Genomic DNA, 26121 nt, shown 5'->3' on the forward strand with positions numbered 1-26121 from the left:
TTCATTGATCACATCACATTTAATCATAGAGAGATCCTCTTGAAAATGTTTAATATTCATAAAACACATGAAAACACATTGATATTTAATACTACATCAGCACTCAAAGCACTTATAGGACACCAGTTAGGCACTACAGCAGGTCATTGACTTTGAGCAACCTTCAGGTTCTCATAACTCACAGCATGCAGAGCTGCAGACATTGAATGATGAAATGATCAAATTATGGACATTAAAGGAATACTTCAGCGATTTTCAATATCACCTCTATCTGTTGCACCGGGCCTGTGTTATCGACTACAGCTGAAAAGAATTCTAACACGTTTCCCAGTTTTTGGTAAAGAACAAAAAACGTGCCAACTCCCAGCATGCCTATAATGCAAGCTATTGGGCAAATGACAAAGGCCCTGTGAATACCTCCAAAATCCAAAGTCAGTTCAAACCCCAAGCTTGTTTGCCAGGTGTCGAAGTGGTCTGTAATAAGCAGGCAGATAGAGACAATGCAGGAGTATTCCTTTACACTGAAGCAAAACAAATAAACAAACAAATAAAAATAGTCCCTGCACAGATAAATACTGTAAGAAACACATTTACAACCCTGTGCAAAAGTCAAAGCAAACTCCAGCTTTGTTCAGATGTAGTAAACAAGGCTAACTCAGTTGTAAACAAACAAGGCTAACTCTTGTTACCTATCAAACAAAGCTAAGTCTGTTGTAAACAAACAAAGCTAACTCTGTTGTCATCTATCAAACAAGGCTAACTCAGTTGTAAACAAACAAGGCTAACTCCTGTTACCTATCAAACAAAGCTAAGTCTGTTGTAAACAAAGCTAACTCTGTTGTTATCTATCAAACAAGGCTAACTCAGTTGTAAACAAACAAAGCTAACTCCTGTTACCTATCAAACAAAGCTAAGTCTGTTGTAAACAAAGCTAACTCTGTTGTAAACAAAGCTAACTCGTTACCTATCAAACAAAGCTAATTCTGTTGTTATCTATCAAACAAGGCTAACTCAGTTGTAAACAAACAAGGCTAACTCCTGTTATCTATCAAACAAGGCTAACTCTGTTGTAAACAAAGCTAACTCGTTACCTATCAAACAAGGCTAACTGTTGTAAACAAAGCCAACTCTGTTGTAAACAAACAAAGCTAACTCTGTTATCTATCAAACAAAGCTAACTCTGTTGTAAACAAAGCTAACTCGTTACCTATCAAACAAGGCTAACTGTTGTAAACAAAGCTAACTCTGTTGTAAACAAAGCTAACTCTGTTGTAAACAAACAAAGCTAACTCGTTACCTATCAAACAAGGCTAACTGTTGTAAACAAAGCTAACTCTGTTGTAAACAAAGCTAACTCTGTTGTAAACAAACAAAGCTAACTCTGTTATCTATCAAACAAAGCTAAGTCTGTTGTAAACAAAGCTAACTCTGTTGTAAACAAAGCTAACTCTGTTATCTATCAAACAAAGCTAAGTCTGTTGTAAACAAAGCTAACTCTGTTGTAAACAAACAAAGCTAACTCTGTTATCTATCAAACAAAGCTAAGTCTGTTGTAAACAAAGCTAACTCTGTTGTTACCTATCAAAAAAAGCTAACTCTGTTGCTAATCACCAAAGACCTCCATGCGTTTATTTAATTTCCTAAGAAAACAGCCATTGATTATCAGTAGTTGTGAAAACTGAAGGCTGGCCTCTGACTTTTGCACAGTACTGTCTATAAACAGAGAGTCCAGAGCACCACAGATTACCAGTGATTCCACTACATTACACAGATGGATTTTTGTAAACCCCTTAAACAAATACAGTCAACAGCAGTAATTCATTTACACGTTTAAAAAGTGTAACAATACAGTTCATGAAAACCAGTGCTTTAAAGACATTTACCTGAAAAAAAAGAAATCTAGATTAGTTCATTTGAACGTCCTGAAATCTTAAACCGCAAAATACTGACAGTCTGTACAGATATGTACACTAAAACAGTAAACATGAGAATCGCATCGATCGTATAAGCAGCTCTGCGTGAGGGAAATGCTAAGTGCTAATCTGACTGAATTCCTTTGGTTTCGCTAAAAGGACGGGCAGTAAGAGAAGTGAACGTAGAGAGCCATCAGGCAAATTCACACTGGAGACTGGGTTTGGAAGATTTAACATGATTAGCATATCTTTTTCAAATTCAAATGGGTCGTTTTATTACTGTCCGACATTTGCAAAACAAAAAAAAGCGGTCAGTTTCCACATTAATGTTTCACATTTGCTTTTCCTTCAAGGAAATCTAGCAAATGAAGCTTTCTATTCATAGCTGGAAAGCAAAGCTAGCGCTGCCGTTTTAACCAACCAACTGTAAAGTTAGCTCTGTTGTTGACTAATAAACAATGCTAACTCCAGCTTTGTTTATACATTGTAAACAAAGCTAACTGTGTTGTAAACAAACAAAGTTGACTAGGCTAACACCAGCTTTGTTTACCAGTGATAGAATTAAACGGGTTATTTCATAAGTGTTCTACATTTGCAAACATTTGCAAAACAAAGGAAAAAAGCTGTCGTTCCTAACAAAGCAACAATAAAGCTAGCTCTGTCGTTAACCAAACAACAAAGCTAACTCCAGCTTTGTTCATTTATAGTAAACAAAGCCGATTCCGTTGCTAACTAATAAACAAAGCTAACTGTGTTGTTGCCTATCAAACAAGGCTAACTCCAGCTTCATTCACATGTAATAAACAAAGCTGTGTTGTTAACAAAGCTAACTGTTGTTTCTTATCAAACTAAGCTAACCTTGTTGTTAACAATCAAACAAAGCTAACTCCAGCTTTGTTTATAAGTAGTAAACAATGCTAGCTCTGTTGTTAACCAACAAACAAAGTTAAAAACTACAAAACAAAACATACAGACTCAGATGTTTTCTCACACTAAAATAGGTTTATGCCATGTGACCTCATGTAGCCTCATGTAACCTAACATAGCTTCACTTAGCTGCTTAAAGCATACAGTCTCATGAGGCAAGATCTTAGGCACCCAAACCCCAATATAACACGCAACCCCATATAACCTCAAATAGTGTCTCAGATTTATTAACTCCATGTAGCCTCACAGAGCTCATGTATCAATTTTTGTAGATGGCCTCATGTCCCCAAGTCTCACATAACCCCAAAGCTTCTTATGTAAGTTCTTGTAGCCTAATATAGCCTTACATGGACTCATGTACCGTTACAGAAATGCATGTAACCTCACATAGTCTAACTTTAAATTGCGAAATGTAGCCTCACACAATGTAACCCCACTTGACTTTACATTGTCAAAAGTAACCTAAACTTTACACCGTCAAATGTAACCTCACATGACATAACCCCACACAACTCTACATTGTCAAAAGTAGCCTGACGTGACCTAACAGGATGTAACCCCACTTTACTTTAACCGTGAAATGTAACCTCACGTGACCTCACATGATGTAACTCTACTTTACACTGTCAAATGTAACCTCATGTCATGTTACCCTACTCTAATGTACACGGTCAATTGTAGCCTTAACTTCACCCTGTCAAATGTAGCCTCACGTGACTTCACGCGATATAACCCCACTCACCTTTACACTGTCAAGTGTAGCCTTACTTTACGCTCTCATATGTAGCCTCACGTGACCTCACATGATGTAACCCTACTTTACATTGTCAAATGTAGCCTCGTGTGACCTCACATGATATTACCCTACTTCACTTTACACTGCCAAATGTAACCTTAACTTCACACTGTCAGATGTAGCCTCACGTGAGGTGCCCCCACTTGACTCTACACTGTCAAATATAGTCCTGCAACAGTAGTCTCACGTGACCACCTGTAACATCTCTCGTAACTTGCTTCCCGTTGCTTCCTTTCAGGCATGCCAGTGACGTCCCATGATGGCGTTAGCTTGGCTAAGCTGCGTCCTGTCATTTTGACCTTGGAGGTCACAGGTTTGTATACAAACAAAATACATAGTACATTAAGGCAGCTGGACCCAGCATGTCCAGAAGTCAGTAGACGATAGAATATTTATAGTTAAAAAAAAAGAAAGTATAAAAATAAAAGTAGGCAACAGCAGCACTGAACTACGCAAAGCGCCTCAACAACAATAAAATATGCAGAAGAAAATACAACACCGAAATGTGGCAAAAAAGGCAAACGGCAAGAGCTTAAAGAAGAAGCACTGCAAAAGATTTCCTTTTGAACCGTTAGTGCATGAAATGGCCATTGTCCGAATATTTTCGGACATGATGTAGGTTATTAAGAGTTTATCACAAGCTGGGCTTGTTGTGGCTTTTTTTTTTTTTTTTCTGACCAGCTTACCAGCTTTCCGGAATCAAGCAAAGAGGAGGAACTAGCGTTTCTGAGGAACCACTTAAAGTGGTCCAGGCGAGCGGTCAGGGAGAGTCTCATTGCCGAGGAGTCCAGGTAGGGTATGGGAAGCGCAGCTTTCCCCGAGAGGCCCAGCGTCTGTAGATGTTCTTCTCCGTGATGAAGCGGTGGCCGCCTCTCCGGGCTCGCTCGTGCACTCTGTACATCCCGCACTCGTCCAGACGGTACGACTCGTAGTAGTGATACGGCACAGAGGTGTGGTTGGCAACGCTACACACACACACACACACACACACACAGATGTGGGAGGATAAACCAGGTTACACTCGTCTAACGTCGTTTAACATTTGATATCTAACAGGTGATACCCCGCAGACTGACCCTTCCCCCTCCCCTAAGCTCCACTTCATCTCCAGCTGGTGAGCTCAACCCATCCGGATAAAGGAAGAGCGCATTATTATTGCATTATATTACTGCATGTGCTGTCAGTGATAAACCACACCGTCTCGCAAAAAAATACCATGTGGATGATTCACCAACCCGATGGTAAATCTTCCAGCAAGGTATAAATGAAATGATATTTGATTGATATGATATGGTGAATTTTTTTATTATAGTTTTTTATCCTACTCACCTGCAGTACGAGCCATCGATCATCCCGTAAACATCAATGCTGTCACACACCTCAGTCGCCAGAATCATAGTGAAAAACCCGGTACTGAGAAACGCGCCTGACTTCATTCTGTGTGAGAGGAGAGACAGACAGAAAGAAGGAAATCACTATAAGGGCCCCAGCCCCCAACACAGTAACCTTCCAAACGCTGACGCTCCAACTGGTCGCCTGATGTTACCTGTTCTTGCCTGTCTCGTCCTGGAACACGCGGTCACAGTACAGCACCTTGTCCTTGCTGACCGTGTAGATGTGTGTGGGCGGGTACTTCCTGGCCAGTCTGACCAGTGTGTTAAACACCCTGCCCTTCCCGTCCTGCCTCATGTTCCTCTCCGGGCCCCAGACCACGTACAGGGTGTCAGCCTCGTGCCTGAAGAACTCGGCCTCGCGCCGCAGCAGGTGGGGGACGCTGGTGTGCGAGACGACGCGGACGCTCGTCCGGTTCCCCACGTCAGCCTCGAAGCCCTGCGTGGGCGCAGCGTTCATGCGGATGACGCACTCGTGCCCGTCGATCTCGCCGCCTCGCCAGCTACCGCGCATGTGTCCCGAGCTGGACACCACGGCGCAGCGGCCACAGTGGAGGGACAGGTGCTGGAGACACAACACAAGCAGTGGCACGTCATACTCTGGTGAAGAGTCCGTTTGGCGTTGGGCGTGTGCTTCTTTAGTTTACAACGGGACGTGCTAGGCTAACATTATCATATATACATATATGCATATCATTAAAATGGTGGAGGGATACATGCAGGGCGTAGTTTGGCAAAATAGCCCCCCCCCCTCCCACAACTCACATGCAGGCCTGACGTTCCGGGAGGCGGAATCCTCTCATAGCCACGGAGGCCGAGGTTCACAGCGAGGTCCCCGGTTCTGGTTACATGACTGTACCACAGCACCAGAGAGAGGGTGATGACGAGGAGGCAGAGCCAGCGTAACTTCTGCACACAGAAGGGAGAGGGCGGTAGAGGTTTCAGTGGGCCGTCAACACTTTCCACTTTCCACAGATAGTCTGCCTAATAACAACAGCTTACCAGGGGTCCTTTGTGCCCCTCAGATCTTTATATGATACCTCACACCTCAGTATGGTACTTTGAGGAGGTCTGTGAAAGGGTTCCTTAAGATCAATGGGCCCAAATTGATCTTAAAGGCCCAATATCAAAGGAAAATACTATATGGACAAAAGTATTGGGACACCCTGAGCTCCAACAGCTTTTGTGTGGTCGTTGATGTTGGACGTGGCCCAGATATCTCTGTTTTAGTTCATCTCAAAGGTATCGAATGGGGTTTAGGTCAGGGCTCTGTGCGGGCCCTCTGAGCTCAGCACTCGGCCCTGACCCCGCTCTGTAACTTTACGTGGTCTGACAGACCTGTAAAGTGAGCTGTTCCTCCTAAACTCTTCCACTGTTCAGTAATAATACCACTCACAGCTGATGGAGGAAGATCTAGGAGGAGGGAAATTTCACCAGCTGACTTGATGTTGGTGCAGCGGTGTCTCCTATTACATACAGAACCACGCTGGAGTTCAGCGAGCTCTTTAGAACCCACACCCATCCTTTCACTAATGTGTGGAAGGTGCAGACTGCATGGCTAGGGGCTGGGTTTTAGTGTCAACATGCAAGAATAAGATCTCCAGGAGGAGGGTTGGAGAGCACTGTTTCTGGGAGTGTGAGCATCCTACCAGAGACTTCATGTCCTGCTGGAACCTGCAGCACAATCATGGCTCCCACCTACACACACACACACACACACACACACAAAAGAAACAGGGCAAGGTCAATCAAAACCAGCATAAAGGTCCAGATGAAGCAGCAGGGCCAGATCAGAGCTGCAGTTTCACCTGCAGTAGATAACAGTAGCTAGTTAACAGTGAGAGTCAGTGAATCAGTGAATCAGTGATTCAATGTGTTGCTAAAATGCTAGCTAACAGGCGAGCTAACCAAGCAGCCGCACAGTCAAAACAAGAGCTGATAACAATCCTCTGCTATATTTCAGATCGTTATTAATGTTATAATAAGACAAATAAACATTTCAGACGTAATTAGCTTTGGGAAATTAGCATCCTTACACAGCCTTGGCACGCTGATGTTTACGTTCCGTGCGTTCCGGCGCACACCGCGGTCGAAGCATTTAGTTCCGCCTTCATCGGTTCTCTTTTTTTTTTTAAATAAAAGGGATACATCTCTATATTTTTAATAATTTATTGTTCGGTTTATTTTAAAGTGAAAATAAAAACTGTAAAATGCGATAAACGTGATGCAATTACCTTTACACGTAGCTCACGTGTCTTTAACCCACAACAGGTCACGTCAAAGTCCGCGATGTTGGACTCGGTTCTTTAGATTCGGTTCTTTTCAATTCATTTCAGTAAAAAAAAAAAGAAAAAAAGAATCGAGTCTTTCCTCTGGAGGCAAAGTTGGAGCCCCTCTTCTGTACTTGACCTAATCCTAATCCTTTTATTATAAATACTGTATTACATTGTTATTATAAGACCGCCTTTGATGCTTTTTCATGGTTGAATCCCAAGTCTTCTTACACATTTAGTGAACTATTTGAGTGCATTGTAGTGTACATAGTTTGTTGTCTTACTACATCTGAAATAGGGAGATATTTGGGCTTTGGCCCATTTCTACAGCCACATATTTCTTTTAATAAAACGAGTCACTTTTCTAAGACTGAGTTTAGCTTAGTTTTCTAAGCCCGCTGAGAAAGATTGGAAGTCATGGAAAAAAGGCGGCCTGTTTAGACAGGCCACTGGGGATTGAGACACAGCCACTGACGGTGGGACCAGTTGCAGTGGGAAATGTTATCTTTTCTAATGACATGGGTTAAATTACAAACAGGCAAGATATTCTCTGTGTGATGTTTACTTTTTTACTTTTAACACATGAATGTGAGTAATAATAATTAAAATAAATGAATAAATAAATTAGTTAATAACAATAAAACGAGTCATATTAATAACGTAACGCAACAATAGCCACAAATTTAAAATATAACCTCATAACTGCATGATTAAATAATTAATACTAGCTATAATCTTCCTCGGTAAATAGAAGCTCTGTAAATCCACGAATCGTCGAATCGGTCCGTTGAGACGGACTGGTCCAAAGAATCGATTCGAATGAATCAACTGAATCAAAATTCCCGTCGCGGTCAAAAGTCAAGTGTCGCTTGTATATTATTGGACGGTCAGTTCAACCCGCCTGCCTTTGTTCTACAACGCGATTGGCTCGTTTTTGCAGAGCCGGCGCGTCTATTGGCTGGCCGTGCTCTCAGTCAACCCGTGCCCCGCCCCACAGCAAAAGTGACGTTAGTATGTGAAATGCGGCGTCGTTGGGAACGTCCTTCTGCAGCGGCGGCGCGCGGCAGTGAGTTCGTTCTCTGGCCTTTTCGCTCAGTCTCTCTTCAGCCGGGCACGTCTGCTCATTTCAGCGGCCTGTACGGGAACTTTCGCCGCAAGTCAGTCCTTTATTCGGCTCGAAACGACCACGGTACGGTGGGCTAGGTTTGCATGCTGTGGGCGAGTTGCTAGCTGGGCTAACTGGCCGTGGCGGTGTGCCGCTTGTGGGGAGACATTGGGTTGCGTTTGTCCCAATCCACATTAACCTTGCATCTGCTGCCTACGTAGGGAGCTCACTTGCACCCTTAAGGAGTAGCGGTGTTTATTCGCGTGTGGTGGGGCTAGAAAAAACACCCAGTTTCGGTTCGGGAGGAGCGGCAGGAACTGTGCTTTTCTTAGACAGCCCACTGAGAAAGATGGGAAGTCATTGAAATAAGGCTGCCTATTTAGACAGGCCACTGGGTATTGAGACACAGCCACTGACGGTGGGACCAATTGCAAGGGGAAATGTCACCTTTTCTGAAAACATGGAGCTTACAAACCACCAAGAAAGCTTTTTGAGGGGCTTATATTCTATGTGTGATGTTTATTTTTGCCCCAAAGTCTAATTTGAACATTAATATGGGTTTGAGTATTAAAACAGACTCTTTATTTTAAAGGAGCTATATGCAACAACATATTATTGTTATTTATTTATTGTATTAGCTAATATGTATATATAATGTTTATAATAATATTTAATTTTTTAATTTGCTTCTCTGTATTTAAAATGCTAAAAGTTAAAGTTTTAAAAATTTTAATATTTATTTATTTATTTTTCATACGGCCCCTTTAATGTCCCCAAGATGCACTAAAAAAAGCTTCTTTTTTTTTTAATTAATAATTTTTTTTTTTTTTTTTGTGAGCACACCTGGCTAACCTACGCTTAGCCAAGCTAGCTTGTCAGTCTACATTCCTATGCGTGACTCCACCAGCTTCATTGGTGTGCAACAACAAAAAAAAGGCCGAGCTGGTCTTTTAGGTGTCCGTATCGGCTCGAGCGGAGGACGGACCTTGCGCTGCACTCCGCTCTTCTCCGAGTGAATTCTACCGTGTGTTGATGTGTGGACTGTTTATTTAAGCAAACGGCTCCAGTCAAGTCTGATAAGCGCTCTGCTCTTGTTTCCCAGGCAACGACAGGGATGAGAAGCCCGAAGGAGGCCTGACTCCGGATCAGATCGGAGACCATTGTCACCGATTCGCTGGCTGAGCTGCCGTCCGATCAAAGGCCCCAGGAGCAGAGCAGAGCAGAGCTGTGCTGTGGCTGACCCTGGATCCTGCGGAGGTGGGGGGGTGGGAGGCAGCAGGGGCAGGATTGTGGATGTGAAACCAGTGTGTGGAGTCGTGGGAGGGGCGGAGCTGAGATGTCCGTCAGAAACGCAGAGGGTGTGTCCATCATGCAGGCCTTAGCTATGACGGTGGCTGAGATACCTGTCTTCCTCTACTCTACCTTTGGACAGGTATGGATGATCTAACACACCCTTTTTTATCTAACCAAACACACACACACACACTCATGCAGAACAACTACTGTGAAAACTGTAGAAGCTTCAGTTTGTGTTCAAATGGTAAAATATCCAGCTTATTTATGTAGCTTTTCAAGTTGGGTGGAAATCTTATGAAATTGGTGACAGTCTAAACGCAGTGTTCTGTTAGCAGCTTTAGCCTAGCATCTCCTGTTGTAAAGTAAAGAGGCATGCGTCCGATACCGAACCAGCCTTGACTGACCGACTGCATCTAGGCTCAGTGATCAGTCATGCTCATTTCATTCTTCACCGAACTTCTCCTTTAATAGGCTGTATTGACGCCTTACAGCAGAAACGGCCCACCAGGGCTGCCTGAGCACCGAAGGCGAGCCTTTGCCACCTAAAAAGTCCCTATCAGTCAACTCCAGCTAGCCTCATTTGACCGCCACTGGCATGGCTAATTTTACCTTTGCCTCACCTAACTATGTCTTATCTGACCAAACACACACACACACACTTGATCTCAGCCACTGTATTCTGCCACACTGGGCAACTCCTACTGCACGCAGACTACTGACCTGGCCGGCGCAGTTTATTGATTGTTCTGGCCACTTCTTTTCGTACACTGTTTTGAAACCGAGCTGAAATGAAAGCTTATAGGTCACTCGGGCTGTTAAGGATATTAGTTCAGTGGAGTTCAGCAGAGACATGCCGCCTGGTTTTCTGCTGTCCGGTGCAGTTTGAGTTTTGAATGAAAGCAAAACAGAGCTGTGGAGACGGCCTTCAAAAACAAGAAGACATATTTGTTATATTTGACATATTTTACAGAGACTTTTATTTTGTAAAGAACCCAAAGAACATTTCAAACCGTCTGCCGGAACCTCAGGCTTGAGCCACGTTCAGAAAAGGGCCTTATCCGCTACACTGTCCATTCGTTACAATCACTCTGGAATAGAAACCTTGATTTCACTAAAAAAGAAAAGGCACCATCTTGTGGATTTGGACAGAAATGCAGTTTAATATTTTTGTATTATAATTATTTCATGTCGTTTTTGTTTTTAATTATTATTTAAACACTTTATTGACTGATTTCAAGGTTGGTGATTAATCATGTTCATTTGATTCTTCACCAAACTGGTCCTTTAACATGGAACTTGCGTCGAGCAGCATCTAAGTCTAAGCTCAAGATCAAGATTATTTGCAACCCTTTAGAAATAAGACCACTCCCCCCCCCTCCCCAAGCCCCGCCTCCTTCCTACTGACGTTCACATTTCTCCTCCTCTTTCCTTTCACCCCCCTCAGTCTATTTTCTCTCAGTTGCGGTTGACCCCGAGCCTGAAGAAGGTGTTGTTTGCCACGGCTCTGGGCAGCGTGGCCTTGGCGTTGACGGCGCACCACCTGAAGCGGCGGGGCAGGAAGAGAAAGCAGGCGGGGGAGAAAACGGCGGTGAAAACGGTGGGCATTCCTGAACAGCTGCTCCGCTCGGGCAGGCCGGCGTCGCTGAAGAGAGGTAAGGGCGCTCATATTTACACACTACACCCAAGACATGCTTCTATACCTTTGTGCTGGAGCTGCAAGTCTAATGTAGCTAACCAGTAATGGAAGCTTATACCCCACCAATTAGCATAGTGCTAACCGTATGCCTAGACCATCCAAGTTTAGGTGTCAGGACACTATTGAATACGTCAGCCATTTGTACTCTCCCAGTCCAGAATGCACTGGTCATTTTTAGTGAACAGCGTCACTGAAAATGGACCACAATGCATTGCGAGTCTCTCGTTACTACGCACCAGGGAGTGGAACGAAATGGATCCTGCTACATTAACTTCATATAAACCAACTTCAAGTAAACTTCACATGCTGTCCCATGTAGTTCATTAACAGTAGGTTTAGGTTGCTCAGCAACGTCACTGTCAAAGTTTATTCCATGAGCCAGCAGGGGGAGCTGTACCCTCGCTGCTCAATCCCAAACCCAGCCTACAAGGACATCCATTGGCTCCATCGAGCTGCTGAAGCTTTCTTCTGTTGGCTCACTGTTGAAGCGTTTGCCTGAAACAGGGTTAGCTTCGTCTTCCACAGTGGTTTGCAAAAGTTCTGGCACCCCTGGTCAAAATTTCTGTTAATGTGAACAGGTAAGTGAGAAGATTGACCGTCAAAACGGGTCCTTTTGGCTACAATAAGGGAAGAAAAAGGGTGCAGAAGTTCATTCAAAGAACACCTCTCCAACTGTTAAGCGTTGTGTTGCAGCCAGTGGCATAGAGAACAGTTGGTTTCAGATTTTTGCTCAACGTTGTTCCCAATGGGTCTCTCGTTGTGTTTCCAGGTCCGTTTCCAGGGCGTCAGATGATGAGCCCCAGCACTCGCAGCAATGACACGATGAGTGGGATCTCCTCGCTTGCTGCCAGCAAGCACTCCAGTTCGTCCCACAGCATTGCTTCGGTACGATACACGACTCCACATCACTTCTTGGTACGAGGCCGTAGTTTCACACACTGTACTCTAGGGGGACGCTCACTGGCCGTGCTTCTCTTGCAGGCTCGAATCCCTTCGTCTCCCAACCAGCCGGCTGCTGCGGCCACGCCATGGGAGGCGGAGCCAGTGGCAGAGGAGCCTGGAGCCCTAGAAGACGCGAACGCGGAAAACCTGTACATCATGGGTAATTGAGTCCAGCACAGTCGGTCTTCGCTTGATTGAGATTGAGACTACTGTCCAGGGAAGATGGCTTTCTGCTAGGTTTTGGAGGAGCACTGATGTGAGGATTTGATTGCATTCAGCAACAAAAGTCTTAGTAAGGTCAGGATGTTGGATGTTGGATGTTTGGTGATCACCACCGCACCTCATCATCCTCAACTCCCCAACTCATCCCTAAAGTACTGGATGAAGCATCCATCATTCCAGTGAACACTTCCAGTTCCGCTTCTCCACACTTCAGTGCTGGGGGGCTTTATACCCCTCTATAGACCTGAAATCAGTCGATAAAGTGTTTAAATAATAATAAAAAAAAAAAGAAATAATTATAATACAAAAATATTAAACTGCATTTCTGTCCAAATCCACAAGATGGTGCCATTTCTTTCTAGTGAAATCAAGGTTTCTATCCCAGAGTTATTGTAATGAATGGACAGTGTAGCGGATAAGGCCCTTTTCTGAACATGGCTCAAGCCTGAGGTTCCGGCAGACGATTTGAACTCATCCCTAAAGTACTGGATGGAGCTCCACCATCCATCATTCCAGTGAACACTTCCAGTTCCACTGCTCCACAGCTCAATGCTGGGGGGCTTTATACCCCTTTATAGCCCACCCTATGGTGCCAATAGCTTCATCAATGTTTATCTGCTCCAGATAGTCCTATTCTATTGGCAGTAGTACTTCCCAACAGGGACTAGACACGCTGTGGGTGTGTGCATTAACACATCTTTGTCAGAATTGGGTTCGTTAGAAAGGGTGTCCACAAATATTTGGACATATAGGTTACCTTGGTTTTTAATGTTGCCACTGAAGTCCACCAGTGTTGTTTGGTGCCTGTTCCAGTCACGTTCACACCTTCAGTCTGTTAAACCCGCTGTATGGAGAGCCGGGTTTGTGTAACAGCGCTGTAATTTGTAACCTGTAGGGATGGAGCTGTTCGAAGAGGCGCTGCTGAAGTGGGAGCAAGCCCTGAACGTCAGACACCGAGGCCACAGCGATGCCCCCCCCTCTGCAAGCAACAGCCTCGTCCTGCAGGGGGCAGCACTCACGGTAAAACGGACTGGAGCTTTTGAAAATTGGCTTAAAATAATAATTGCCTGCCCCTTCACATGTTGGTCACATGTCCTTTTGCTGGTAAAGTAGGTGGTTCTTGGCCCTCTTAAAGGGGGGAGACATTCGTCTCGAATGTGGAGTTTTTTCATGTAATGTAAAAAACGCTTGCAGCCGTCTGTTAAGTGAAACCCCTGTGCTCTCCGATTGCAACAGCCGGACTCCAGGAATCGGAGGTTTGCGGAGAAGCTGGAGTCTCTCCTGCACCGGGCTTATCATCTGCAGGAAGACTTTGGAAGCACTATACCTCCTGACAGTCTGCTGGCTGACCTGGGTGAGTTGTGTTTATATATATATATATATATATATATATATATATATATATATATATATATATATATATATATATATATATATATATATATATATATATAATTACACACACACACATTTCATTCCAGACATTGGACTGTTGACTCCAGTTTGGATACTAAGTTGCCAGTATTATTCCCTGTGTGTGTGTGTGTGTGTGTGTGGTAGAGAGTGAAGGCACACTGATTCTGCCCACCGTGGAGAGCTCCCATCGGATACAGGACGACGACGACGCCGCCACCATCACATCCGACGAATCTTTCTTCTCTGCAGCTGAGGTCAGTGTATGTATATACACGCACACACACACTCACACACACACAGGCTAATAGCTGCAGCAGTTGTCTAGCTGTGGTTCATGTCTCTCTTTTTCTCTCTCTCTCTCTCTCTCTCTCTCTCTCTCTCTCTCTCTCTCTCTCTCTCTCTGTATCCAGCTGTTCGATGCGCTCTCTCTGGACGAGGTGTATCAGCCGCTGAAGCCTGCAGCGCTGTATGAAGAGGCTCTGAGTTTAGTGAGAGAAGGGAACGTGACCTGCAGATCTTTCAGGTAGTGCACTGTCAGATTCTTGCATTGGGGTCTGAGGACCTGGCAATTTACTTGGGAGGGGGGGGTGGTTGCTCGTCACTGTTTCGAATGCTGGCACTTCCACTGGTTACCATGGTGACACAAGAAGCAGAAAAGTCTTACCAGCTCCTTTCTACTCCCTCGCTAAGCCCCGGTTACACCTGCTTGTTGTCGACCCCCCCCCCCCCCCCCCCCCGACACATCATTTTTAGATGTGCTGGGAGGACTGAGACCTGCCGACGCAGAGGGTGGACACTAGAGGGTAGCCTCGGCCCAGCGTGCACTTCCCCTATGCACTTCCTTCTTACGCATCATCCACGCTGCTCCATCACACACTACGCCTACACTCTTGCATACTTGCACACTGTGCACACACTCACTCCCTCCCTCCCTCCCTCCATATGCAAAGAACAAATTCCCACTCCGGGCCGGAACACTGGCCAGACCTGCTGTGTAACGCTGTGTAACTTGAGTCATATTAGTGTAAAATCCTGTAGTATTACGCTATCGCCCAGTCAGTCCATGAGGGGGCGCTCAAAGCAAGGTTTGTTTTTATGGCGGTGGTGTCAAAGTGAATTACACTCCTCACCTGTAGGGGGATACCAGTCTGCCTGGCAGCTTGGGTTGCAGTTACTGGGTTAAGCATATTGCAATTTTCCATTCCACCTTAAACTGTGCATTCGCGCCAGGCGTCTGAACAACAGCTGCATTATTTAAGGTGGACCGAAGCGTTCCAGCAAGGCACTGAAGAATGAGGATCCAGCTTCAGCTTTGTGACTTCTTCAGTAAAACGTTGGGCTCGAAGCCAAGCTGAACCGAAACTCATTTTCACACCTTTTCTCTCTGGGTGTGTGTACAGAAGTGTGTGTGTGTGTGGTCTAATTCACACCACTTCTAACAGTAAGTGCATCCTGTGTGTGGCTGTGTGTGCTCTGCAGGACGGAGCTGCTGGAGTGTTACAGCGATCAGGACTTCCTGGCCAAGCTACACTGCGTCCGACAGGCTTTCCACGTCAGTACACACACACACACACACACACACACACATATATACTTGTGCTTCATCTCTGTAGAGTCTGAATGCTCATTTAACTGTGTATGTGTGAAGGTGCTGCTGTTGGATGAAACCCACAGGACCTTTTTCATGGAGACAGGCAAGCAGATGATCACTGGCCTCATGATCAAAGCCAACAAGGTACTGGAAGCACCTGTGTCCGCAATATGGACAAAAGTATTGAGACATCTGCTCATTCATTGCTTCTTCTGAAATCAAGGGAGTTGAAAAGCGCTTATCCTGCTTTTTTTTTCTAGTAGAAAAGGATTTTCTGGGGGGGGTTATACCTCTCTCTAGCCCACGCCTGGCATTAGGCAGTATGGTGCCGATAGATTCATCAATATTGATCAGCTCCTGAGGGTCCTATTCTATTGGCAGTACTTCTTCTCTACAGGGACTAGACAAGCCTGTTGTTTGTGTGTGTTTGTGCACAGAGTCCAAAGGCATTTTTGGAGAGTTATCAGGACATGCTGTTGTACAGCCAGAGCGAGGAGACCTGGCCCACCACCAAAATGGAGCTGGAAGGACGCGGGGTCTGTCTGATTTACGGCCTCTTTATTAGCTAATCAGCTCTGATGTAATGTCACTGCCTTTGACCCTTTGACCCTGTGCTCGCAGGTGGTGTGTATGAACTTCTTTGACATCGTGCTGGACTTCATTCTCATGGACGCGTTTGAGGACCTGGAGAACCCGCCCACTTCTGTGGTTGCCGTGTTACGGAACCGATGGCTGTCTGACAGTTTTAAAGAGACGGTAGGAAATTCCGGCATTACTGCATTCCAGTACAGTGGTTCTCTGTAATGGGGGGGGTCCTCCAATTTAGCCGTTTTGTTTGTTCTAGGTTCTGATTAGGCATGTCAAGGTTTGTTTTACCCCCCTCCGATCCGATCCAGGTCTCTTAATGCTTGCTATCGTCCGAAATAGCGTCTGGTCCCATCTTTGTGTTTGTAAAAATAACCCAGCTCCACAATTTGGCTAAGCTGTGCTAATCCACAACATTATACAGCAGTAAAATAGTCTTTTTAGTAGCAGTTTCTAGAATCAGACTCAATTCTAATCTCATCTACTTTGTTTGGAGCAAAGTTTTAAACTCTAGTTATGTTTAATATCCTAAAGTCCAGTCTGACCAACCCACCTAGTCCTAGCTTTTATGTCTGCATTAGCTTTAGCATTAGCCTCCTCCTCGGTTCTGAATGGGCCGTTCAGAGCTGGTTTAGAACCAAAGACAGGAGTATGGTTCTCTTGCTGGTAGAACAGAGCATTTCCACCATAGTCTGATTTCCCTGACTAGGGCAGTCCCTCTGCAGAGGCTGAGGGTCGTGTCTAGTCATGGCACCGGCAGATGGACAGCAGATGGGGCTCTGCTACAGCGAACCCAAGGATCGAAAGTAGGTCGGAACCTTAAAAGCTAATACACGGGCCCCCGATTCCGACTCCAACTGGATTGGATCGGGACATCCCTAGTACTGACGCACCTGACTGTGGAGCTGTGGGCCCGTCCTTCATTGGGGGACCACCACAGTTATATTTCTTTAATACTGTTTACTTAATTAACAATTAATTAAGTCTCTAATATTTCATTTTTATTGATTATGATTGTTTTTTACACTTTTTTATTATTTTATTTCTCTCTCCTTTTCTCTCAGGCTTTAGCCACGGCTTGCTGGTCGGTACTGAAGGCTAAGAGGAGGCTGCTGTTGGTAAGTGTTTTGCGTGCTCTCCACACCGCTTCGCCCCCCTCCAATACTGATCGGAAAAGCGAATCTGCGGCATAATTACTGTGAGGCTCAGTGTGTGCACTTCCTGGAAACTCCTAAAATCAGGTTTTCATGATGGGGAACCCTTTAAATAATCCATTACGTAGAAAAATAATAGCCAGGGCCTATTGTTGTGGGCTGCCGTACGCACTATTAGAGCTGAATACAATTACGGTGAAAGTGGCAATCATCAGGGCCCAAGCACGGTGCGCCATCGGAGAGCCAGCGGAGCACAAATGATGTGCCCCGTTTTTATACTGATCTGATAATAGATGTGAGGGAGTGTTTTCTTTTGGGGCATGACTCTGGTTTTGCATAGTCCTGGTTGTCTAATTATTAATGTGAAATATTGTGTGTAAACCCCAGTAGTTTCTGCTACGAACGATGCACCTGGACCTTGCTGAAGGGCTCTGGTTTCTGAAGCTGTCCTCCTTTTCACTGTTCCTAATGTTTCCTGTGCGGGTTTGTGCCTGTTTCAGGTTCCAGACGGCTTTATTTCTCACTTCTACGCCATCTCGGAACACGTGAGCCCGGTTCTGGCGTTCGGTTTTCTGGGCCCCAGGCAGCACCTGAGTGAAGTGTGCACCATTTTCAAGGTAAAAAAAAAACAAAAAACCCAGCAGAGCTTTTGCTAGAGAATGCTGTGTTTGTACAGGCCAGTATAGTGGAAAAATGACTTGCTGAGTTTTATATGGTCTTAAATAAAAAATAATGTCCTAATAATAACCTAAAAATACCTACTTTTTAATGTTTTTTTTTCTATTTCTAGAATGCAAATCATTACACTAATGACCCAGTTCTAGTCCTATTTTCTCGTCTTTAGCCCTTTATGTGATTTTTGGGTTATTATAACTTATAAGGTTAATGCATAATAAGGCATAAATTTATTGTTATTAACGTCCCTCTCTTCTGACCTCAACAGCAACAGATAGTGCAGTACCTGAAGGACATGTTTGACCACGACAAGGTGCGGTTCACCTCCGCGCAGTCGCTGGCCGAGGACATCCTGAGCCTTTCCCACAGGCGCACGGACATCCTGCTGGGCTACCTGGGCATCGACAGCCTCCCCGAGGCAAACGGAGCGCTGCCAGCTAGCCCGTGCCAAGAGACCCCTGAGCATTCGCTTCTCAGGGACCAGCAGGACTGAGTTCGCCCAGTTTGAGAACAGCCAGACAAGTGGAATTTAGAGTCAGGCTGGAATTTTGGAACCATACACTCGGAAATTCTCCATCTCTCAGTTTGGTCCTAAGGCACATGGAAATTAGGCAGTGAAGTAGTGTCTGCACCCTTCAATCCATTATCATCGTTATCAGCAAGCATTTTGCAAAAATTGGCGAGATAAAGGGAACACTGTCTTGGATCTGGGCTTCCATTCACTGACCATCGGATCCCCAACACCGCTCTTCAGAACGTGGGTGTTTTTAGAACCGTCTCCATTGAGATTGTTACAGTATCCAGTCTCCAGCTTTCGAGACGGGCTGGAGAACACTGCTGCTGCTGCTGCTGCTGCTTTTGGAAGCTGATTTCATCCTCAAAGCTGTCCGGACAGGTTCAGAAGCTAAAGGGAGCGGCGAGGATTTATGTAGATCCCGAAATATCATTAAGACGAGACCATAGCCCAGTTTTGCGTCGGCTGCTCTGCCCTTTTTCTGTCTCCTGCATGCCTCCCTGATACTCCCACTCTCAACCAAGCACACCAAAAGATTTGACACCATCATGTCTCTGGTTAAGAGACTGCCACACTTCTGCAGCCTCGAGGGTATTTGCATATCAGTTGTGCGTATCGTTGCTTGACGTGTGAAAGTCGTGTCGTACTTCTAAAAGGGCAGGGCCAGACTGCTGTGCTGGCCAGGTGAAGATGTCCATGGAGTAGGCAATAGCATTTGAATAGGCAGCAGGTCAGTAGGGGTTTTGCATAGTCCTTCTGTTTAACATTGGGCCAGAGGGCATCGTTTGTTCAAGGGAAATGTCAAAAAAAAAAAAATAGCTCAGGTTGTTTGAACAAGTGGCACCAGGCCTTGCCATGACCATAGCACAAATATAGCCCTTTTATTTACTACCCAAGTCCACCGGTGAACCTTCACACGTCTTCTGAGTTTTAAAACGCACTACTGATGATAAAAAACAGTGGCTATTTCAGTATTTGTGGGGTAATCATGTTAACCCCTTGTTGGACCGCATTGGACTTTCCCTTTAAATTGAACCAGTTGACCACTAAAACTACTGCAGCTGCCCTACGTCCTGTAAAATGGTCCAAATTCTGCTCTGTTTTTAACAAATCCCCATCTTGTTCGGTCAGAAAAGACTCCCCAAGTTGTTTGGCATGGCTTATTCGGCCGTATTAGGACCCTGGCGCTGTATTTCTCTCTTGACAGAAATGAAGGAAATTGCAGCTATCGCGTCCGGTGGTAAACAACAGTGTTCTGGACCTGGTCTGTTTAATCATGTGTACGCTTTCCTCCCGAACGCCACGGACGTCCTCTGAGTTAGTGTCGTGACATGCTATGCTAACATTGCTGCTGACTGAAGTGATATAGCTAGCAGTTGGTCCCCTAACAGCACCCGTCCTCAATATCGCCCGTTCTCGCGCAGTGCGCATTTTTGCCATAGATGCGCAAGATTGCGCCGTTGTTAGCGATGTATTGTATTCAGGTGGGTTTTTTTTGTTGTTGCAAGAATAAAGTTGAAATGCCTCTCTGAGGCGCAATCTTAGGCTTTGTGAATTTCATCCAAGCGATTGGCAGAGAAAGAGGGAACAAGCGGAAAAGCGCAATACGCGGTAATGGCTGATATTGGGGACGGCCGTTGTTAAGCCAAGAGACCATTAAATATATATATTAAATATAATTAAATATGCTAAAATAAAGTGTTTTGTGAGGTAAAATGATCACAGTAGTGCTAAGAAATCCTCCTAGGGTAACAGTATGTAAACAGTGCTGTTGGCACCACCACTGTGTGTAATCTGGTACACCTGGGTTATGCATGAGCCTTAGCTGCGTCCCACAGTTAGCTGAAGTATCCAAACCACTAACGTAGATGTGTCTCTTACATGAACCCCATAGGAGCCCCATAGGAACCCATACTCTCAGGCCTCGTCCTGCACAGGCTCGTTCTTCCCCAAACAGGCCTCTACAATAATATCAAATATACCAAATAGTTACAAATTCGCTGTCTGATGTCTGAGTGCATTATTTTTACGATCATTTTGAGAACATTTTGGCTTCTGTGTTTGTTCTTTTGACCGAAAATGGTTGCCAAAAAAATGTAGCCAGTTTTCCCTGTATATTACCATCATCAGCATTACATATAAAACACAGAAAAGGCTCGATTGGTAAAAAAAAAAAACGGCTGTGTGTTTGAGTCGTGGCGACGCCTGGTTTCCATTTCACTCCAGCCGGTGCGTTCAGTCAATACGATGTGCAGTACATTCACAAGAATAAGGCCTTGTGTTCTGAATTTCACCTTTTCAAATCAAGCCCGGGTCCTGTAATCGATTTTTTTGCTGTTTTCGTGCACTTTATTGTAAAAAGAAATGGACACAGAAAACAAAGCGGTATTTTAATCTATTTTTAAGGACGTCCAGAGCAGTCTGACGGCATCTAAAGCAGCGGCTGTGTTTTTAATTTGCTTTGCAAGTTCGTGAAAGTGGTATTTAAGGGAATGTTAAGGATCGTAAAGGGCAGTGTACTTCGCAGTAAGGTTTATTTGATGTCTTTTTGTGCCTGTGGTGTCCGTCCTCACGTTTGAAGCTACAATCATTGTTTTTGTAGAGATGAACTGACCAGTGCCAGTGGTCAGTCCTCCGGTTCTGTGTGTAAAATCATGATTTAGTTGAAATGAACTATAATGTCAGATATGTTGAGGTTGAACAGATCGGCTGTATCGGTCAGAATGACAAACCTCCACAAATGCAGTAACCTTCAGGGGTCAACGGTTTATTTCAGAAGTGGGTGAGGGTCCTCTTGGGCTGGACGATATGGCAGAAATATATTGCGATGATTTGCGATACGTTTTCGCAATACATGAGAAAATATCGTCTTATACCAACCTCTAGGGGGCGCTCTTGCTTTAGAGATTGTGGGCTGACCTACACTCTTTATAAATAAGGTACCAAGAAGGGTTCTTTACAAGATGCCATAGACGAACCAGTTTTGGCTCTTAAAGCAGGGACTTTGTGGTGGTGTTTTTTTATGGTCTGCCACCTGGGATACCACAGCAACCACCTGGGATTCTATAGGATAGGCTCATCAACACCAATGCAACCACTTGTAACTACCACTCGTTTCTTTTTTTTTGGCTCATGTTGGCTCAGAAGTAAAAATCATGGCTGTACATCCGTAGAACCCACTTTGAGAACCATGGCCCTACAGAACTTTTCAATGGATTGTAGTGTTTAGAGTAATGTGGGAATTTAAAGAACCTTTTTTTAAAGCAACCTGCATGTAATGTGAAAAGGCTCTAGAAAGTAGCATTCAGTCGGTGTAGAACCTTTACATTAGGGGAAGGTTCTCCAAAAAGAACCAAAGGTTTAAAGAACTTCCAAATCATGTACAAATGTGTTGAGACTTGTTTGAATGTTCTTTAAAGAACCATATACCAGGTTTTATTTTTTTATTATTGTTACCCAAGAACCATTTAAGCAACAGAGTGGGTCTATAAAGAACTATTTTCTTCTAAAGCTCGTATTTTTTAGGCCGCATATTGAGGTTATTTGACCCCTTGAACCGCTCAGTTTTTTTTTTTTTTTTTTTTTTGTTACAGTTTTGATTTAGCATATCTTGTGGAGTCCCACAGGGTTCTATTTTAGGACCTATGAAATTGATGCTATTTATGACATAATGACAGTAAGAAAGGTTAAAAGGTTAACCATGATGTTTTGTTTTCAATAATTTAGGGAACCAAAATTGGTTCTTTTATGGCACTTACTTTTTTCCCCCCTCTTTTTATTTATTTATTTTGTTTTGTTTTGTTTTAAAGGCTGTATTTACAAATTACTAATCATGCATATAATTTTTTTTAATACATTCAATGGTTCATTCATATATATATATATATATATATATATATATATATATATATATATATATATATATATATATATAATGAACCATTGCATATATATATATAAATATATATATATGTATTTATTTTATTTTTTTAATTCATGTATTCATTTATTTGTATTTTCAGAATGACTCCCCTGTCCAAATGTTCCAGTTCTCATTTCTAACACCATTCAACACGACACATGGGCACGAGTGCGGTCAGTTTGCAGTGATGATGTGTGTGATTAGATTAAAGGGGTGGTTCGCCAACACGGTTGATTGCTGACCTCAGATGCAGCCGATCCGCCAAGACGTGTTTGGATTCAGGCGTGTGCCTCTTAGCTTTTACACCTGGTGTTGCTAAGCTAATGTCGCTAGCAAACACTGGACTTGGACTGTCACCAATCTCATCTCTGTCAATAAACGCTCTTGATCATCTACAAACCTAACATCTTCAGTGAGTGATCCTAGTGTTTACAGAGATGAGGTCGGTGACTGTCCAAGTCCAGTGTTTGTTAGCGACGTTAGCCTAGCATCGCCTGCTTTGCACTAAAGAAGCACGCGTCAGATATCAAACATGTCTTGGCTTATCGGGTGAATCTGGAGTGTTTAATCATGATTTTTATATTTGATTTCTTGCCAAACTAAAATCCTTAAGGTTGGGAAAGGCCAATTGACTGAAATAGGCCTGTTTTTTTTAGTTGGACGTGATTTCAATGTTTCTGATCATTGATTAGTAATCAATAGTGTGTGTTATCTTGTAGTTAGGGCTGGGTTTCTGTGAGCAAGGGTGGATGATCTTGCAAATATTTACACAATTTAACAGGTGTTGATGATACATATTACCAAATGCAGCAGTAGATTTTAACGGTATCTACAATACAACAATAAATTCATTTAATAATTAAATAAATAATAAAATACAGTCAGAATTCCCACCACTACATGCTAAATTATTAGACTGGCACGGTTGTAGCAATACACCGCAGATCCTGTTGTATCGTTGTAGCTAGACTAGCATGCTAGCTTGTGGCTGGAGTGTTAGCTTAGGGTTAACTAATTCGTTTGGGGCGCTGTATTTGCCCAAGACACTGTAAACACGAAGGACGGCGATATTTTTAAATATTGCGCTTTTACGACGTTGAATGCTCTAGTACACTGAGTGTAAGCATATTAGCATATTAGCATAGTAGCATACGCCAATGGCTGTGTACGTTCTACTCCGCATTGCCGACAGCAGCGGTTTCTAGACTGAACATGCCGCCTCCCACTCAGTTCTGGCTTAGGCCACGCCCACCTTCAGTGTGTATCTGAATCGGTAGCGAAATCAAGACGTTGGTGTCGAGAGAACTTTGCGTGATACCCAGCCCTAGTTCTAGACAGGGTCTAGAAGTCCTTAGGAAGGTTAAGAAGTCCTGTTGTCCTCCGATGTCCTGCCTGTACCCAGCAGCTTCCAGTGTCTTGTAAGTCTTGTAAGCGTGCCTGTGGATGTTGCACCTCTAACCGATGTAAGGGAGTCAGCCCCGTTACAGCCAACCCTACATGTCCAAACGTTTTTAGACATCCTTGTCTCCCGAAGTCAGGAATATGAAAAGGACGTATGTCCCCCACCTTTGTTGCAGGACCAGATTCTACTCTCTAAAAAGGTTTTATGCTAGATGGTGGAACATTGCTGTGAGGAGGATTTGATTGCATTCTGGTCCAGAGGTATGACGGTGGCTCCTTGAGGTCTAACAATGGTCCGACGTTGGTCCTTGAGGTCCACTGGTGGTCTTCAAGGTCCGACAGTGGGTCCTTATAGTCAAACAGTGGTCTGATGTTGGTCCTCGAGGTATGGCGGTGGATCCTTGAGGTTCAACAGTGGTCCGACGTTGGTCCCTGAGGTCCACCGGTGGTTTTCGAGGTCCGACAGCGGGTCCTCAAGATCGAACAGTGGTTTGACAGTGGGTCCCTGAGGTCTGACACTGCGTCCTCAAGGTCCAAAAATGGTCTGCCGTTGTTCCCTTGAGGTCCGCCAGTGGGTCCTCAAAGTCGAACAGTGGTCTGACGTTGGTCCTTGAGGTATAACAGTGGGTCCTTGACGTCCAACAATGGTCCGACGTTGGTCCCTGAGGTCCGACAGTGGGTCCTCAAAGTCGAACAGTGGTGTGATTGTTGGTCCCTGAGGTCTGACACTGCATCCTCAAGGTCCAAAAATGGTCTGCCGTTGGTCCCTTGAGGTCCGCCAGTGAGTCATCAAGGTCAAACAGGGTCTGACGGTGGTTCCTCAAGGTCTTAGGAACCATAGATGGACTGAACCATCACTACCCAACACCGTACCGAGCACTGGTGACCTTAAGGTGCTTTTCTATGGGGATTGTTTGAGGTTAAAGGGAGGACCTTGATGTAGTTAAATACCCTGACTGGAAGGGGTGTCTGGATGCTAGTGGACATACTGTGTATTACCACCAATTACTGTGTCTTAAATAACCTTGAATGGTCTTTAAAAAATGGTTCATATGTTCTAGGTCACAGCCGCGGTAAGGGAGTTAGGCCCTCATGAAGTGCTCTGTTTTGCTGTTGTTTTTTTTTGTCTGTATAAAGGAAATGACCGAGTCGCTCCACGAGTAGACTGCGGACACTAGCTTGTGTAAGACTGTACAAGTCAGGTTTATAAGCATTGCCAAAGTGGAGGAACCAGGGGCTGACATTAAAGTTTAAGAATATAGTCTTGTTGGGGTTTTTTTTGTTTGTTTGTTTGTTTTTCTTTCTTAATTTCATTTGCCTTCAGTGTATGATCATTTTGCTGACGATGAACAGCACATGCCACACAAACTGTTGGTTTTAATCTTTTGTATTTTTCTTTTCCTAGTAAAACCTGTGTACATATGATGCCTTTTTTCCCCAGCCAACCATAAATGACCTTAATTTTTTCTGTCTGTCTTGTTTCTCGTCCTTTCGCATTAGTAATTTACTCTAGCTAGCTCTGAAATCGGAATAGGCCAACTGCAATGTTCAGTGCTGCCAGAAGAGGCCGCCAAATTCACCAAGGAGCTGCGTTCCAAAACCTAGGCTGCAGCAGACGGAGGTTAGACGGCCCTATGACAAACCCCTTTTTAGTAGCTTATTGGTCACACAAGTAGACCTCCCCCTAATAATTTACCATAGTAATGTACTCAGAATTAAAAAACAAAAAAGCCCCGCTGCAATGTTCAGTGCTGCCAGCAGAGGCCGCCAAATTCACATCTACCAAGGAGAAACGAGCTACTTTTGAAAACCTAGGCTGCAGCAGACGTAGGGCGGGTAACCAAGGACCGGTAAGGACACAATGGTTGCATCCTCAGAATCGCTCTGCACGTAGTCTGCGTTTCTGGGCTGTATACAAAGGGTCCTTCGCTTTGGAATAGCCTTCTGTGATGCTGAGGCCTACCATAGCTGCAGCCTAGGCTTTAGGATGCCCTCACAGTGTCAGTAATGCAAAGCATCAACAGTAGCACCAAAGTACTAACAGCGCCCTCTAGTGGAGTATATTCAGCCTGCTAAACATGGGGTTCTGAGGAACGATATACCACAAAATAGGTCATGTCAATTTAGCCAGATAACTTGCGCCCAAAGTCAAGACGGTCCTGTTGGGCAATCCTCAACTTTGGGCTTAAGGTATCTAGCTAACTGAGCAGTTCTGCTTTTTGGGACACTCCCCAGGTAAGAACTTCACGTTTTTGTTCAGAGGTTGTCGGTTGTCACTCCTCAGAACCTGGTCTGATTATTG

The 26121-nt window shown here is 44.3% G+C and overlaps 2 protein-coding genes and 1 long non-coding RNA gene across 3 annotated transcripts; 2 read left to right on the top strand and 1 right to left on the bottom strand.

The window, feature by feature from the left end:
- st6galnac4 (ST6 (alpha-N-acetyl-neuraminyl-2,3-beta-galactosyl-1,3)-N-acetylgalactosaminide alpha-2,6-sialyltransferase 4) lies at positions 1-7152 on the bottom strand. The gene is made up of 6 exons (XM_072662348.1): positions 7064-7152; positions 6677-6725; positions 5793-5936; positions 5183-5592; positions 4966-5073; positions 1-4601 (listed from the first exon to the last, which is right to left on the bottom strand). Exons 2-6 carry the CDS (start codon positions 6686-6688, stop codon positions 4409-4411), a joined length of 867 nt encoding a protein of 288 aa, XP_072518449.1. The 5' UTR covers positions 6689-6725; positions 7064-7152; the 3' UTR covers positions 1-4408.
- A 2538-nt stretch (positions 7153-9690) lies between these two features.
- Positions 9691-22327, top strand: miga2 (mitoguardin 2). The gene is made up of 15 exons (XM_072662394.1): positions 9691-9837; positions 11146-11353; positions 12167-12282; positions 12379-12499; positions 13457-13581; positions 13798-13915; positions 14122-14231; positions 14388-14500; positions 15457-15529; positions 15626-15712; positions 16006-16104; positions 16190-16324; positions 17218-17271; positions 17808-17924; positions 18251-22327. Exons 1-15 carry the CDS (start codon positions 9742-9744, stop codon positions 18473-18475), a joined length of 1797 nt encoding a protein of 598 aa, XP_072518495.1. The 5' UTR covers positions 9691-9741; the 3' UTR covers positions 18476-22327.
- A 416-nt stretch (positions 22328-22743) lies between these two features.
- Positions 22744-25285, top strand: LOC140539308 (uncharacterized). The gene is made up of 2 exons (XR_011977822.1): positions 22744-24184; positions 24330-25285. It is a non-coding gene; the product is annotated as an uncharacterized lncRNA (long non-coding RNA).
- The last annotated feature ends 836 nt before the right edge of the window (positions 25286-26121 follow it).

This window comes from Salminus brasiliensis, chromosome 18, assembly GCF_030463535.1.
Source record: "Salminus brasiliensis chromosome 18, fSalBra1.hap2, whole genome shotgun sequence".
NCBI lineage: Eukaryota > Metazoa > Chordata > Actinopteri > Characiformes > Bryconidae > Salminus > Salminus brasiliensis.